The 17,730-nt window shown below is 40.4% G+C and overlaps 1 protein-coding gene across 1 annotated transcript; it reads left to right on the plus strand.

The window, feature by feature from the left end:
* Window positions 1-915: 915 nt before the first annotated feature.
* Window positions 916-10,088, plus strand: LOC148138223 (putative G protein-coupled receptor 139). Its single transcript, XM_087981893.1, has 3 exons — window positions 916-985; window positions 2,290-2,469; window positions 9,178-10,088. Exons 1-3 carry the CDS (start codon window positions 916-918, stop codon window positions 10,086-10,088), a joined length of 1,161 nt encoding a protein of 386 aa, XP_087838019.1.
* Window positions 10,089-17,730: the final 7,642 nt, after the last annotated feature.

Raw genomic sequence — 17,730 nt, forward strand, 5'->3', positions numbered from 1 at the left:
GACTGGGCTTATATTTACTGGAATTGAGAAGAATGATGGGCAGTGTCACAGAAATATATGAGATCCCTCTGGAGCTGGATACGTTAGATTCGGGAAAAGTGTTGCTGATGTTAGTGATGTTGATGAAGTCTAGAAGTGGGGATCAGAGTCTGATAATAAGGAGTATGCCAGTCAGGGTTGAGATGAGGAAGAATTTCACCATTCAGAGAGTTGTGAACTGTTGAATTCTCTCCCGTAGGTTGTTGTTCCGGCCAGTTCATTAGATACATTCAAGTAGATATGAGGAGAGGGTGGTAATGAGATACTGAGGTTTAATGATCAGCCATGACTCTATCTTATGATGTTGCGGGCTGGAAGGACTGAATGCTCTACTTCTGCATCCATTATCTAAATTTCTATGTTTCTAATATTGCGAATATGGTACTGCACTAATAAGGACAGCAATACCCTTCATTTTTGTATATTCAATGGCTATTGTCATCCCAAAGGCATTTGTTAACCCCTTTCTACAATATTACTTTCATACTACTTGTGGCAGGAATTGTTTACCCACTCACTCTGCATCTCATTCATGGTCATTCGCATGAAGGTTCAAGCAAATGAGGCTGCTTACAATAGTGCTGTCAAAATGGACATCCTGACCAACCCAGTCATCCTGAATGTACATGACTTTTTTTAAAAAATGAACTAACAATATCGATATGAATTTTCATTTGATATCTGGTTTGTCACGCAAGTAAATAGAACCCTTGGGCCTGTATTTGTTAAGTGAATGCAACTCATGCTAATTATGAATAAACTAATTAATTCCTTTGTGGATTCATAAGTACATAAATGAGTACATAAATTAATACATAAATAGCTATGTCCACCGCCAGTCAGTGTCTTCCTGTTCCTACATAATTCGCTGAGAAAATGGATAAAACAGTAATAATGCTGGTCAAAGAGTTTTACTACCCGATTATTGCAATCATCGGTATACCTGGTGAGTGATTACTGTCTGTTTCTTTATATATGCGATGATATGTATGTGTTGGTGTTGAACTGGGATGGAAAAACTCAGAAGTCAAACGACACCAGGTTATTTTCAGGTGTCTTCACCAAATTACGAGCAGTGCTCCAAAAGCTTGTGATTTCAAATAAACCTGTTGAACACTAAACTGATGTCGTCTGACTTATGATTAAGTAATTGGTAATGACTATTGCATTTTTCCTACTATAAAACAGAAAGGTCATGATTTCTGCAGAATAAGGCTTCTAAATCCGCTCGTCAGGTGAGAAAACATTTTTTTCGATCATGCTGCATCTGCCTTAATAAAATAACATTACTCCAGTTGCAATATTTTTGAAATTACTGCACAAATGTTTTAGTAGCGTTGCGTATCACTCTGTGCAGTTCAGACTGAGGTTATAATGGTATTTCAGGTATCTATGGTATTTATAAAATGGTAATGGGATATATAAAATGTGCAGAGGAGATTTACCAGGATGTTGCCTGGAATGGAGAATAGGTCATACGAGGAAAAGTTGAGAGTGCTAGGCCTTTTGTCATTGGAACGGCGAAGGATGAGAGGTGTCTTGATAGAGGTTTATAAGATGATCAGGGAATAGATAGAGTAGACAGTGAGAGACTTTTCCCTGGGTACAACAGAGTGTTACAAGGGGACATACATTTAAGGTGAAGGGTGGAAGGTATAGGGAGGATGTCATGGGTAGGTTCTTTCCCCAGAGATTGGTGGGGGCATGGAATGTGCTGCCTGTGGGAGTGGCAGAGTCAGAATCATTGGTGACCTTTAAGTGGCAATTGGATAGGTACATGGATAGATGCTTAAGCTAGCACAACATCGGGGCCGAAGGGCCTGTTCTGTGCTGTATTGTTCTATGTAGTATATCTATGTATCACTTTCAGTGCAATGTCCAGATAATGACCTTCATTGTTCAATTCTTTTTCATATTGATGCTCAGTAAATGGAATAAATTATTCTCAGCAAGTGCTTCTTAATAAATGGCAATCAGTTGTTAAAACATGTCTAATCTTGTCTCTCCTCCCTACAGCAAATGTGATGACACTTATAATTCTGTCTCGAAGGAACTGTGGTGTTTCTAAATGCATGTCGGTTTACATGGCAGGCATGGCCTCAGCGGATCTAATGATTATTTTCATTGACGTAATCTTATACCGCATTTTCAGTTTTCATTTTCCATTTTCATTCTTGTCACATACTCCAGTGTGCAGGACGATTTTATATACAATGATTTCCAGCGTTGACTTATCTGTTTGGTTCACAGTTTCCTTCACATTTGACCGTTTTGCAGCCATCTTTGATCCGAAATTTAAACGAAGATTCTGCACCCCAAGAAATGCTGGCGTAGTAATAACAACGTTCTCTTTTGTCAGCTTTCTCAAGAATATTCCGACTTTGTTTGCGTATGAAAACCAACAAATAATTGACGGAGTGCAGTGGGGATGTCAGTCAAGTGCGGATTTTTTTTTCTCACCACCAGGTATAGCTTTCGTTTGGTTTCACAGCAGCTGGGTCGTTTGGGTTCCTTTCACACTGATTCTCCTGTTTAATTCTTTGACCATACGCTCTATTCTACTGGCCAATAGAATACGCCAAGCCCTCAAAAGTTGTAGCAATAAAAATTGCAGTGATCCAGAGATTGAGAACCGGAAGAAATCCATCATTCTATTGTTCTCTGTGTCAGGTTGCTTCATATTGTTTTGGTTGACAGCTTCCGTGAGCTTTGTGTCAACTAGAATATCAAACACCACTTATTACAAAGGCGACTACAATGATCCAGGATATATCGCCCATGAAGCAGGGACATTGCTGAAATTTTTGATTTGTTTACAGAACCCATTCATTTATGTAATAACCCAGAGGAAATTCAGAAATGCACTGAAAAATATGATGAGATGTCTCTGGCCATTAATGTTGAGACCAGTTGGGAAATGGAACTAAAAGTAAAATAAAAATGCTAATAAATGAATTTCATTTGCATAGCTTTTTTAAAAAATCATTGCGTGTCTTGCTTTGTTGTGTTTCGTAAAAATGCATGAATTATTTTCCTCATAGTTATTTTATTTTGTAACAGAAGTTGTTGTCTTTATTAGTTGAATTCCACTTCTCCAACCTGCTTGCAGGTTCATCGTGACAGCAAAAGCAACATCTGCTGAAGTTCGCCATTCAGTCCGTCCATTCTGCTCTGCCATTCAATCAGGTGATGTTTCATATTTCCACAGTCTTGTCTTTTCTCCATGACCCCGGCTTTCCGAGAAACATCTATTCCAAACGGAGGAGAAAAAATTACAATAACTTTGGATTGGACATTTGGGCGAGGCAGGAAATCAGTTATATTCTGGATACAGGAGTCCATCAAATCAAATTTTTTCTCGTTTATAAATTTATTACTGCAAGTGTTGTAATTTTCAATTTTGTCAGATATATAAAATCAAAAGAACTCGGAGCAGGAATTGGCTGTCCAGCCCTTCGAGCCTGCTTCGCCACTCAATAAGATTATGGCTTATCTTTTTGTGGACTCATCTCCACTTACCCGCCTTTTCACCATATCCCTTAATTCCTTTCTTTTTCAAAAACACATCCACATTCTTTTTAATAGCGATTACTGAAGTGGTGGAAACTCCTTACCAGGGCAAGGAATTCCAAAAAATAAAAGCCTTCTGGGCGAAGAAGTTCCTTCTCAGTTAAATTCTAAGGCTGTTTCCTCGAATCTTGAGGCTATGCCCTCTTGGCCTAGTTTTACCTCCCTATCGAAAGGTCCTATTTATTTCTATTTTATTGATTCCCTTCATAATTTTATGTGTTTCTATAAGTTTCCCCCTTCATTATGCTGAATTCCAATGAAGATAATCCAAATCTACTCAGGCTGTCCTCATAAGCCAACCCCTAAGACTCCGGAATCAACCCAGCGAACCTCCTCTGCACCCCCACCAGTGCCAACCCATCCTTTCTAAACTAAAGAGACCAAATCTGTAGACAGTACTCAAGGTGTGTATCCATGACATTTTGTGTAAATGTTGAAGTAGATTTCAGTAGCGGTCTCATTCCCAAAGAGCAAAGACCTACGTGATGTGTGTTTAATGGATGAAATCGAGGGAAACCGACAGAATTAAAACAGACTTCGAGCATTGGCTTACCTCAGTTGGCTGGATTGTTATTTTGTGAAACAGCGTGTTATCGGCAGCATGTATTCAATTCCATCGCTGATCTGAGATTGCTGTGAAGCTTTCTGTCTCAAGCTCTTACCTTGCATGAGGTCTGCTGGCCCTCAGGTTAAATCACCACCAGTCGCATACATTTCTAATGAGAAAGCAACACCTATGGTATGGTAACGGAGAAGCAGAATATCAAAATGCTGTCTGTATTAATTGTCCTTATTGATATCAGGAATTTTATTTTTGATTGTGCAGAGGGTTGTTGTCGTGTATTTGTCTGTGAAAAACTCTGAAAGTAATCCAAAAGTTGCAAATATTTTAGGAAACTGTGCATACATGGTAAACATTCAGGATTAAAATCGTTTAATTTAAGTCTTGTGTCAGATTGGATAGAAGGATGAACAGGGAAATTAGGTAATTTAGTAATCGAGAAGGAATGGATCCTGAATACAGGAAATTGAATGATTATGATCTGAGGCATAATATTTTAGCGATCATCTTACAATATGCATTGTAAACGAGTTTTATTTTTAGACGCCCACTGTGAACTTTAGTGACAGTAGGCAACCTCACATAGAATTTAAAGAACAATTACACATTTTCTGCTGAGTTGAGGGCAAATATTAATCACGGAGTTGTGTCTGCGTTATGAGTTTATTCAAGTCTGAAATGCTGCGAACACTAAGATGTTTCTAAAATGCAAGCAGAACCAATCTTTCCTCCGTGTGAGATATGGCATAAATATCAATGAGATATCATTAGCTGCTCAATGGCCACTGTGAAACAGATCACTGTGTGTGAGTTGCGAACTGTCAATGCAGCCAGTTTGTCAGTTTGTTGAAAGCTTTTCAATTGCTCCACGCTATTTTTAAAAAGATAGGAGTACATGATTCTTAATTTTCCAAATGTGCCCAAGGAAAACAAAAAAGCTCAGCGAGCAAAGGATTTTATGTCACCGGCTAACTCAAAATTAATGTCCAAAGAGATTTGTGCCGAGAGCGAAGAAACCTTTTAGACTTCATTTGTTCTGCCTTATGTTATTTAACAGGCAGTTCTCGTTTTAGTTCCCACCAGTCTCCCACTTCGTGTTAAATGTGTAAAGTATTGAACGTTGTCTGGCTGTAGTTTGAACTCTTCGTCCTGGGCTATTTTCCAGTTTTGGCAGGGGGAATAAAAGTGTGCCAGTTTTTTTTTTAAGTAGACAGAGCCTAAGTCCCGGATGAAAGTGGGAAAATAAGTCATACTGCAAATACATTCAGCAAGTAAGAAAAGTAACCTGGCTTACACCTCATGTTATGTCATACATTGAGGGTGATGCTGTGCACTCCTCTACATTTCTATTAACAAAGGTATCCCTTCAGACTCTTCAACATCTTACAAAACCTTCTGTCTCTGACTGCTGGAGAGGCCGATGATTAAAGTTGATTTGAAATGGATTCACAGGGCTTTATATTTGACATGAAATGGCCGAAAATGGAATTAGCTCAATATAGCAGGCTATTAGTGTCTCTAAACAAAGTTATGGGATAAGATAGTGAAAGGTCCCGTGGGAGTCATAAAAGAGTCTCTGTAAGAAGAATTTCATCAAATTCCTGTATCCAGGAAACTTTCAACAGAAAAGCATTTCTATAAAGAGTACCCTTGAAAGAATAAAGAGATACCTGGACATTAACCAGAGTGCCCAGTTTGCTATTTAGTAAAATGTGGAAAGGAACGTTTGGTTCTACAATAATTTGAAATTATTAGGAAATATTCTTCAGAAATGCAAACCTCTAAACCTACGTCAAGGCATGAAATTGAAGTCCTTAAGGAGATATCCGTAGTTGAAAGAGAAAATCTTATTTTTGTTATCAACTGGGACAAAATGAGCAATTCATGTAAACAGATCATCTCCAATAGAGAACCATAGCGTGGGAAGGGGTAGAGAAAAGTCATAAATCACAGTAATTATGCGGTGATGAAATAAACAGTTGAGGTTTTACGGATCACCAAACAGCTTTCTATGTCTGTGAATTTCTCGAGTAGATCGTTGCACCCAAACATCAATGGAAAGATAACCAAGATAAATTATAAGATAAAAGTGGGAGTGAATTCACGTATATTTGTACAATCAGAATCCAAATAACATTGCTTTAACTACTTGGTAAAGCCGCGAAACTGATTGAATTTCACCCCCACCAATGGAACTTGAATAGATATTGTCTTATTCAGTAAAGAAACTTTGTTCAGCTCAGAAGCGAGAAGGTTTATCTGAGAAATAAACCTCTGTTTAAAACCAACTTAAAGCATGCGAAGTGGAGGCGATGGCCTCGTGATATTATTGCTGCACTTGTAATGCAGAGACCTCTAATAACCTCTGTGGATTCGAGTTAGTATCCCAACTCGGCAATTGTTAGAATTTGAAATCATCAAAATCTAGGATTGTGAGTCGGATATTGGATTAACGCATCTGGATCAGAGATGTCCTTCAAGAAAGGAAACTGACACCTTCTCTGGTCTGGCCTCATGGTGACTTCAGACCCACAGCAATGTGGTTGACTCTTAACTACTCTCTGGGCTATTAGGTTGGGACAATAACTGTTAGCCACGCCAGCGACAATCTTACCTCAAGAATGAACCAAAGAAAACGGCACAAGTCGTAAACTGCAGCTTCAAGAGAGATAGACTTTGGGTGCTTGCCCACTCAGGGCCAAGTGAATGAGACGCTGTCCCCAATTAATCAATCCTGTTACAGAGCTAAGGTCACTTTTTGTTCCAAGGAATCTTAAAAAATAGCTTTATATAAATTGGTAGCGATTACCATCCTTTTAAATCTTCTGGAGTAAATGTAATGCTCAATATAAATTACAGCACAGTGTTCGGAAGATTCCTTTAGGATACGTAAGTACCCAGGTTACTGGCAAATTTCTGAGAAGGAATTCAACTGCCTGGATTGGAATAGAGTCACAGAGTTATAAAATCATGGAGTCCTACTGCTTGGTGACAGGTCCAAACTGATTCATGGCGATCAAAATGTCCGTCCACACTAAACTCCTGTCCCTGCAATTACTCGATATTCCTTAAACATTTCATGCGCGTGTGTTTGTCAAAATGACTTTTAAATATTGTTAATGTTTCCACCTCAAACACTTCTACCGGTAGCTCATTCCATATGCTATGCCATATTGACTGAATTGGATTAAACGAGATGCAATGCAATATCCAAAAGACAGATGATAAAGGTGAAAATAATGGGAGGACTGAGCGGTATCAGTAGTGTTGTCCATCATTGATTGTATGTTCACAGGATTGGATGTCTAAATTAGTGAAATGTGGATAACAATGACATCCATGTTGCTTGTAAATGCTTATAATGCAAAATGTATAAAACTGCTGTATTTGTCTTGGTAAAGGCAGAGTATCCTATAGAGGGACGTTTCCCACCCTGCATTGGGAAGGAGCTGCGAATGAAAGTCCATTGTAGTACTAAACACAGGACTCAGGATGCCTGTTTTTATCTTTCCCTTGAACATGCACCAATATGAGTATGAAAATGTGTTGCTGGAAAAGCGCAGCAGGTCAGGCAGCATCCAGGGAACAGGAGAATGAACGTTTCGGGCAAAAGCCCTTCATCCGGTTCCCGAAATGTCAATTTTCCTGCTCCTCGGATGCTGCTCTACCTGCTGTGCTTTTGCAGCACTACTCCAATCTTGACTATAATCTCCAGCATATGCAGTCCTCACTTTTGCCTTATATTTCTCAATGTCCACATAATTAAGGAGTGGCATCATTGCGATGTTCAGGCAGCATCCTGTTCCCTGGATGCTGCCTGACCTGCTGCGCTTTTCCAGCAACACATTTTCAGCTCTGATCGCCAGCATCTGCAGTCCTCACTTTCTCACCAATGTGAGTATGCTTTCCCTCAGCTGTAGTCCCACCATAAACAGTTCAACCTGGTACCGTCCCGTTGAAATGAGCAGCGAATTTGAAAAATGAACTTCAATCTAATTGTAGGATTGGAAATGCACTCTTTGTGTTTTCTCTAAGAATTAGATAGTAGAGTGGAATGTGAAAGACATTTCAAGGCACCTCTGGGCTAAACCACTTAACTACTGGATTCTCTAGCCAATGAGAATGACTGAAAGAAGTCTGGTGTGTTGCATACCTGAGGAATTTGCGGCCGAGGTGGAAAATCTTGGAGCTTCATGAAAAAATCAAAAAGTCAGAGTAGGGTGGGGCTGCTATTTTGAAAGACATACTTCAGGGAGTTTAAAATAATGTCTGAAAAAGATGCGTTCAATTACTACGTTGATGAACACAACAGCATTTCAGTATCATTTCTGGTCCTTTAGTCGCCCACCAGCCCTGCAGGACCCCACGAGCGTGGTTTTGTTCTTGATGAGAGGGAAGGATTGTGAAAATCCATCGTGGGATTGCAGGAATAGCATCAATTTTTTCATTTTCTTTTAAGTTTGCTTTCTTTGGTGAAACTGGTCTCTCATCCCCTGTCTCAAATCTGTTTCCTTATGCATCTCTCACGTTGTCTCTGCCTGTGTGCATCCCCTCTCACCCCGCCCCTTCCTGCTATTCTTTACATGCTGTGTCTGACAGATTGTGTCTTTGTCTCTTTTCCTCTCAATCCCTCACCATTATAGCATCGCTACTCCAAATTCCGGTTGTGAAATGAAGTTCAATTCGTGACATTTATTTATTATAGCAAGGCACTAAGCAGGAAGATTCTGAAGAAACTTTCTTTCCTGTGTTCAGTTTTTCTTTGGGATCAGCATTTTCATTCGTGACCCTTCGGAAATACATGCTCAAACACTTATTTTCTTTTTGAATCCAACATAACTGTTACAAATTGCATGTTATCCTTTCGCCAAATGAACAATGCCATTTTCCATTTCATCTGTCTATCTGTAAGTTTCTCTCTCTGTGTCTCTGTCTCTACTTGTCTGTCCGTCTCACTCAATCTCTCCCTCTCACACTCATTTTATCTCGCACTCTGTCTCTTACAGCCAACCTGGTGACAATAGCTATACTCTCCCGAGGAAGATGTGGGCTCTCAGGATGCATCACTCGATATCTAATTTCCATGGCGGCCACAGATCTCCTTGTTATTATCGCTGCAGTGATTTTAAGTCGGCTTCTGGCAATTTACTTTCCAGCTAGTTTAATAAACGCCACAACAGGATGTCGTCTCATAATTCTTCTTGTCTACGCTTCCCGAAACTGCTCTGTCTGGTTGACTGTCGCTTTCACCTTTGATCGGTTCATAACCATTTGTTACCAGAAGCAGAAAACGAAATACTGTACAGAGAAAGTAGCATCTTTCGTTATAGCAATCGTCTGCGTGCTGTGCTGTTCAGTAAACATTCCATTTTACTTCATATATGAGCCCTTATATACCATTGATAGCGTAGGCTGGTACTGCAACATTAAGGAGATCTTTTACACATCTGTTGTTTGGAGAATGCTTGAAACTTTAGACCGTATTCAAACTCCATGTCTACCGTTCGTCCTTATTTTACTCCTTAATGCACTGACTGTCAGACACATCATAGCTGCTGGTAGATCCCGCAGGAGACTCCGATCCCACAGCAATGAAAATAATAAGCGTGACACAGAAATGGAGAGCAGGAGAAAGTCCATCATCTTACTCTTTGCAATCTCAGGCAGTTTCCTCCTGTTGTGGTTGACGTACATTGTGTATTTTCTATTTGTGAAGATTTCAGGTAACAGATTTTTAATCGGTTCCAATCTCAATGATCCCAAATTTATTCTGCAGGAAAGCGGGTACATGCTGCAACTCTTAAGTTCATGCACGAACACGTGCATTTATGCAGTGACACAGACAAAATTTCGAGGTCAGTTGAAAGATGCTTTCAACTACTTCTCCAAACTGATGACGAAATGTCATAAACAGTGAGGCCGACTGAATTGATGTGACTTTTGAAGTTCACAAAGCCCACACATAGCAGTATAAATCTTTAGCTCAGCAATTCTGGCATGCGGGTCATCATAATGCCCAGGTTTGTTAATTCACGCCAATGGCAGCCAAGTCAACCCCTAATATCGCTTTAGAAATTCATTGCAACCAAATGTCAAGGAGATAGTTTCTCAAGTTTTCACCTCTTCTGCCAAGTGCAAACGCTTACCAAAAAGCGATTTCCTTTTGAAATGGAGTTGATTGATGCATCTGTGAAATCTGGATGAAAGGATAACCGTGGTCGTCTTTGTGAAAAGCAGTGAAAAGTAATGAGGTGATTTTGTTTGAAAAAAAAGGTGCATAAATGTAACTTCACGCACTAAGAATGGCTCTCATGTTAAACGTTAGAAATAAATCAAATATAATTCTCGTTAAGATTGTGACTTGACTTCCTGAAGGCTTCATACCTCTGAATTGTAGGAGACACGATCTGGATTGCATTTCAAATGCAACTTTCTGTCAAACATCACAGTCTGAGAGTCATAGAGCTGTGCATCACAGAAACGGACACTTCGGTCAAATTGGGAGAAAGTGAGGACTGCAGATGCTGAAGAAGGGCTTATGCACGAAACGTCAATTCTCCTGCTCCTTGGATGCTGCCTGACCTGCTGCGCTTTTCCAGCCACATATCTTTCACCTCTGATCTCCAGCATCTGCAGTCCTCACTTTCTCCCAGTTTGACCGAAGTGTCTGTTTCTGTGATGCACAGCTCTCTGACTCTCAGACTCTGTGATGTTTGACAGAAAGTTGCATTTGAAATGCAATCCAGATCGTGTCTTCTACAATTCAGAGGTATGAAGCCCTCAGGAAGTCAAGTCACAATCTTAACGAGAATTATATGCGCTTTTCCAGCAACACATTTTTCAATTTCGGTCAAATTGGCCATACTGACCATACATCCAAACTGAATGTACTCCCGTTTACCAGCACTTGGCCCATATCCCTCTACACACTTTCTGTTGAAAATTCCAACCAGTTGCCTTTAAAACGTGATTGTACCAGGCTCGGTCACTTCCTCTTGCAGCTCAGCCCATAAATGCACCATCAGCACTGTGAAATGTTGCCCTTTACGCCCCTTCCACTCTCACCCGAAACCTATGTCCTCCATGTCTGGATCCGCCCAATCTATGGAAAGGACTTTGTCTATTTACCCTATCCATGCATCTCATGATCTTAAAAACCTCTATAATGTAACCCCTCAGCCAGCGAAACTCCAGGGAAGATAGCCTCAGTCTACTCAGCCTCCCCCTTTTGCTCAAATCCTCCAACGCTGACAACAAACTTCTCAATCTTTACTGAGCCCTTTCAAGTTTCTCAACATCCGTCAAATGGTTGGGACCACAGAATTGCCTCTAGTGTTCCAAAAGTTGCCTTAGCAATGTCCTGTACAGCCGAAACACGAACTCCCAACTCCAGTTCTCAATGTACTAACAAGAAGCGAGCATCCTGAAAAGAAAATGAGCTCGGAAAGGGCTTATGGAGAGTAATAGAGAAAAAAGCACATGCAGTACATCAAAATAGGCTCAGCAGATAACCAAAAGAGTACAAGGATTAAGGAAAGTAAATGAACAGAAATAATAGAATTGATAGCCGCAATTATAATGACTAATTCCATTAACTCCATGCATTTATTCAGTTATCTGTCAAATGATGGAGTAAACAATAAACTTTTGTCTGACATCCTTTCAAAGTTCATATGTTGTCAAGATGACAACCACTTGAATTTTTTCCCTAAACGATATGAAAAAATTGTTTAAATTGCATCATTATTTACATTTCGTTGCCACTCTGAGATAAAATAATTTCGCTTTTTTAATATTGTTGAGCCGAAGCAGCCAAGGTGTCTTAAGATCAATTTTGAAAATTTAAGTAGCCCTAATGTCGTAAATGCTTCTTCATTTTACCGATTCGTCTGTTGATGGGTTTCAATTCTTTAGAACTTTTGTTGAATGGAATTTTGAAGCTAATATTAATCAGGAGGAAGCTGTAGATGAGACCGATCCAAGTAAAGTCGGTGATTGGAGCTGTATGTGTGAGTCTATGTAAGGGAGCGTTAAGACATTTGTTGTGAACTAGATGTAAATTTTGTTTACACAGTTTTGATTCCAAGTCTCAGGCTGACAAGGACCATTTCCTCGTCATATGTAAAATCTCTTTTTTAAAGTTAATGTTATTGTTAAATTATAAAGCCTTATTGAATAGTTTAGTGTTTATGTAAAAACAGAGCATGGAAGCATGCTATTCACTTAGTCATGCCTTGGCTCACATTTGACACAAATATCCATGAACACGCTGGATCCATTGTCAGCACTGCTACCTCATAGCATCAGGTACCGAGGTTCGAATCCAGCCTCGGGCAACCATACATGTGGAGTTTGCACATTCTCCCGTGGACTGTGTGGGTTTCGTCCAAGTGCTCAGTTTCCTCCCACAATTCAAAGATGTGCAGCATCGGTGAATTGGCCATGCGACATTTCCCATAAGTTTCAGGAATGTTTAGTTGCATTAGTCGGGGCTAAACGTAAGGTAGGTGGGTTACACCCTATGGAGGGTCTGTGTGGACTTGTTGGGCTGACGAGCCTCTTTCCAAACTGTAGGGAGTCCATTACATTATTTCTCCATTTCCGTGTATTTTATTTTCCTTTCATGTCCTATATCCAATTTTTATGCACGTTGCTGCTGAATCATCCTTTGAGTACATTCTGGATCACAATGACAGTGCTCAGGAGAATTGTTTGATGATATCGCTTCTAATTCTTATGTCAATCTCATTAAATTTGTGTCCTCTGTCCATGAGCCTTTCGGCCACTGAACGCAGTTGCCCTTTATTTAATTTTTCCTTGCACTTCGCTTCAGATTTCACTGCTGAAAGGAAACTTTCGCACATTCACAAATATAATAAAATGTTGATTATGTAAATCAGAAACAAATTCCTGAATAAACACATCAGTTTGAGCAGCATTTGTGTTGTATCATTAGACTTAGAATGAGAACTTTGCTTCGATCTTCACAGCTGCAGCCAGTTCGACCAATTTTCCCCAGTATTTTGTGTTTTTATCCCAAATTATCCACTCTAGCTCATAGCCCCCATTCTGGAAACCAATCCAATAAATCTCATTTGCATCTACTTCATAACCTTTTATCCTACCTAAAAAAAAACTGCAGCGGCAGCTTCGCTAATATTTGCATGTTTTTACCATCTCTAGGTCTTTGTCTCAATTTATAACATCTTTTTTCCCACATGCTCTGAACCATGTTATTCTGTTTAAAGATTTGTGCATGAAGATCTCCAAATCCTGAATATTGTATTATTTTGGGTTATATTCTGATTGAGAAAAACATGTAACTTCCACTGTACAACTTGTCTGCGTTGAATTTCATCTCCCAAGTTTATTAATTTCACGAGCTTCTTTGCGTTCCCTTGAATGTATTAGTATTTTCCATTCCTTTTACTACATTTTGAAGTTTCCAAATTTGCCATGACCGGCACGAGAAATAATCACCACTGTTTTCAGAGTTATCGTAAATGTGAAAATTTGATTAAACTAACTAAGTGCCCTAATTCAGTTGACTGTCTAATTCAGGCCACACCAAGCTTTTTTTCAATCATTGACGAGAGAAAACAAAAACAGTTTATTGTTCGCAGACAGCTTTAACCAATGAAGTAAATATAGAAAAAGCTGGAGATACTCATTAGTTCTGACGCATCTGTGGAGAGAGAAACAGTTAACATTTCAAATCTGGAATGAAACTTCTTCAGTGTTCTCTGTTCATTTCAGATTGCTAATATTTGCAGTGTTTTGCCTTCATTTAAGTTTTAACCAAGAGCAAGAAAGAAATATGATTTGCTAACTTATAATTCCTTACTGTGAACTTCCACTTTCTTAAACAAAAATGTCCCATAGGCAAACAGGCAGATGCACAAGCAAGACACATCTTACAGTCGGGGAAGGAACAAGACAGTCGATGAAAGACGCATGATGTCCTGCCTCGATTTGCTTAACTTCTCTTCCAGTTCCTTTTAACTGAGAAGATGTTATTCTGGACTTTACAATTGTCACTTTTCCTTTCGTTGCTTCAGGCTTCAATCTTGCAACATTTCCTTCTTTGACTTTCAAGAAAAGAATTGTCAGAGAGAGAAGGTAGCTTTCAGAAGTATCGTTTTTTTCCTGATTCTCAGAAGGGAGAGAGAGAAAGGGACAGAGAGCGAGAGAGAGAAAGAGAGATGCATTTCACTTCTCCACAGGCCTCCCAACTCCTGTACTCAATGCACTGACAAATAAAGACAATTGTACCGTATCCAATTTATCTGTGACTCCACATTCAAGGAATTATCAACATGAATTCCAAGATCTTTGTTCAGCAACATGCCCCAGAACTTGGCATTAATTCTGTACTTCCTACTGTGATTTGCCTTTCCAAAATGAAGCAAATCATATGATCTAAATTAAACTCCAAAGAATTTCCACCGTTCTGCCCTCAACAATACTTTTCGTTGCTTCGTCAAAAAACTCAATTAATGAAACACGATTTGTCACGCACAAAGTCATGTTGACTATCCCTAATCAGTTATTGTCTTTCCAATCACATGTAAATTCTGCCCCTCCGGATTTCCTCCAAAGATTTACCCACCTCCTCTGTCACGCTCACTGGTTTATCGTTCCCTGGTTTTCGCTTACCACCTCATTTAAAAGGTAGCAAAATGTTAACCAACCTCTAGTTTTTCAGTTTGTGGTCATCAATGATGCAAATGTCGCAAAAGGGCCCGAGCAATCATTTCCGTGGCTTTCAACAGATGTCTAGGCCAAACCTGATCAGGTCTCGGGTACTTACGAAGAACATAAGAACAAAGATAACATATAGCCTAGGAACAGTCCCTTCGGCTTTCCAAGCCTGAGCCGATCCAAATCCACTGTCTAAACTATCACTCAGGATCTGTAGCTCTCTGCTCCCACCCAAGCATGCAACTGTCCAGACGCAACTTAAATTAATTTTCCGTGCCTGCCTCGACTACCTCTGCTGGCAACGTGTTCCAGGTACCTACCTACCTTTGTGTAAAGTACTTTCCGCGTGTATCCCCCTTAAACCTTTCACCTCTCACCTTGAACGCGTGACCTCTCGTTACTGAGCCCCTCACTCTGTGTAAAAGCGTAGTCTACCGACCTTGTTTGCATCCTTCATGATTTTGTAGACTTCAATCAGGTCCCCCCTCAATCTCCTTTTTCCGAATGAAAGCAATCCTAACCTACTCAAACTCTCTTCATAGCTAGCACCTTCCATATCAGGCAACATCCTCGCAAACCTTCTCTGCACCTTCTCCAAAGCATCCACATCCTTTTGGCAATGTGACGACCAGACTGTGCACAGTATTCTAAATGTGGACGAAAATACAATTTAACATGTCCCGCCAGCTTTTATACTCAGTACCCCATCCGAAGAATACAAGCCTATCATATGCCTTCTTGACCACTCTATCCACATGTGCAGTCACCTTCAGGGTACTATGAACCTGAACTCCCAGATCTCTCTGCTCATCAACTGTTCCCAAAGCTCCTCGGTTTACAGTATAGTTTTCACCTGAATAAGACTTCCCAAAATGCATCACCATGCAGTTGCCTGGATTAAACTCCGTCTGCCATTTCTCCATGCAACTGTCCAGCTTATCCATGTTCTCTTGTATCCTTTGATAGTCCGCTATGCTTTCTGCTACTCCACAAATCTTCGTGTGATCTTCAAACTTACTGATCAAACTAGCAATGCCCTCTTCCAGATCATTTATGTATATCATACACAACAGTGGCCCCAGCACTGATCCATGTGGAACACAACTGGGTACCTTTCTCCATTTCGAGAAATTCCCTTCAACTACCATTCACTGCCTCCTGTTGCTCAACCAGTTCTTTATCCACCTAGCTAGAACACGATGCACACCATGTGACTTCGCTTTCTCCATTAATTTACCATGGGGAACCTTATCAAACGCCTTACTGAAGTCCATGTATATGACATCTACAGCTCTTCCTTCATCTATCAACTTGGTTATTTCATCCAAGAACTCTATTAAGTTGATAAGGCACTATCTCCCCCGCAAAAAAACCGTGTTGCCTATCATCGATAAGCACATTATTTTCCAAAATAAATCGATATTATCTCTCTGTACGTTTTCCAGAAACTTTCCCACCACTGACATCAGGCCCACTGGTCTGTAGTTACCTGGAATATCGCTACTACTCTTCTTGTTCAGGGGGACAACTTGAGCAACCCTCTAGTCTTCTGCCACTTCACCTGTGTTTAAGGATGCTGCAAAGATATCTGTCAGGAGCCCCATGTCTACGAGTATTGTAAAACTTACAAAATTGTGGTCACTATTCCCAAAGAATCACCCCCACCCCCCCCCCCCCCCACCCTCACACACACCCCACCACCACCCCCTGCAACGTCTACCAAGTGGCCTGGCTCATTCCCAAACACCATGTACAATATGGTCCCTTCCCTCATCGGACTATTGACATACTGCTCTAGAAAACTTTTCTGGATTGCCTTACAAGTTCTGCCCCATCCGATCCTCTGATATGAAGTGTATCCCAGTCAGTGCTGCGAAAATTAAAATCTCCCATCACAACACCCCTGTTGCCTCTAAAACTTTCCATAATCTGTTTATCTACTTGTTCTTCTACCTCACGCTCACTGGTGGCATCCCTGTAGTAGAGCCCCAGCAATGTACCCACTCCCTTCTTATTTTTCAGGCATACCCATACTGCCTCATTGCTCAATTTCTCGATAGTATCCTCCTTTAGCACAGCCATGATATCATACACGACCAGCAATGCTATTCTTTCCACCGTCCCCCCTTTTACTTCTCGACCTGTCCTGTCTGAAGCGTCTATATCCTCGAACATTTAGTTTCCAAACATGCTCTTCCTTCAACCAAGACTCTGTGACCTTAATATCGTCATACTCTCAGTGGTAACAGTCGCTGAAGGACCTGAACTGAAGGGAATTTATATTTGCCAGGAATTGGTGTTGGAGACACTGTTAGGTCTGAAGGCTGATAAGTCCCGAGGGCCTGATAGTCTGCATCCCAGGGTTCTGAAGGAGGTGGCTCGAGAAATCGTGGATGCTTTGGTGATTATTTTCCAGAGTTCGATAGATTCAGGATCAGTTCCTGTGGATTGGAGGGTGGCTAATGTTGTACCACTTTTTAAGAAAGGAGCGAGAGAGAAAACAGGAAATTATAGACCAGTTAGTCTAAACTCAGTGGTGGGAAAGATGCTGGAGTGTATTATAAAGGATGAAATTACGACTCATCTGAATAGCAGTAACAGGATAGGTCAGAGTCAGCATGGATTTATGAAGGGGGAATCATGCTTGACTAATCTTCTGGAATTGTTTGTGGATGTAACTCTGAAGATGGACAAGGGAGATCCAGTGGATGTAATGTACCTGGACTTTCAGAAAACCTTTGATAAAGTCCCACATAGGAGGTTAGTGAGCAAAATTAGGGCGCACGGTATTGGGGGCTAACTACTGAATTGGATTGAAAATTGGCTGGCTGACAGGAAACAAAGGGTAGTGATAAACG

The sequence above is a fragment of the Chiloscyllium plagiosum genome, unplaced genomic scaffold (assembly GCF_037043375.1).
Source record: "Chiloscyllium plagiosum isolate Xiang-an unplaced genomic scaffold, Cpla_swu_hap1 HiC_scaffold_41, whole genome shotgun sequence".
NCBI classification, from domain to species: domain Eukaryota; kingdom Metazoa; phylum Chordata; class Chondrichthyes; order Orectolobiformes; family Hemiscylliidae; genus Chiloscyllium; species Chiloscyllium plagiosum.

Bases quoted from the DNA above. Each gene is read 5' to 3' on its own strand.
- LOC148138223 (XM_087981893.1), top strand. From the start codon at position 916: ATGGATAAAACAGTAATAATGCTGGTCAAAGAGTTTTACTACCCGATT. The intron at 986-2,289 runs GTGAGTGATTAC...TTTGGTTCACAG, and splicing joins TGCAATCATCGGTATACCTG to TTTCCTTCACATTTGACCGT. The intron at 2,470-9,177 runs GTCAGTCAAGTG...TGTCTCTTACAG, and splicing joins TGACGGAGTGCAGTGGGGAT to CCAACCTGGTGACAATAGCT.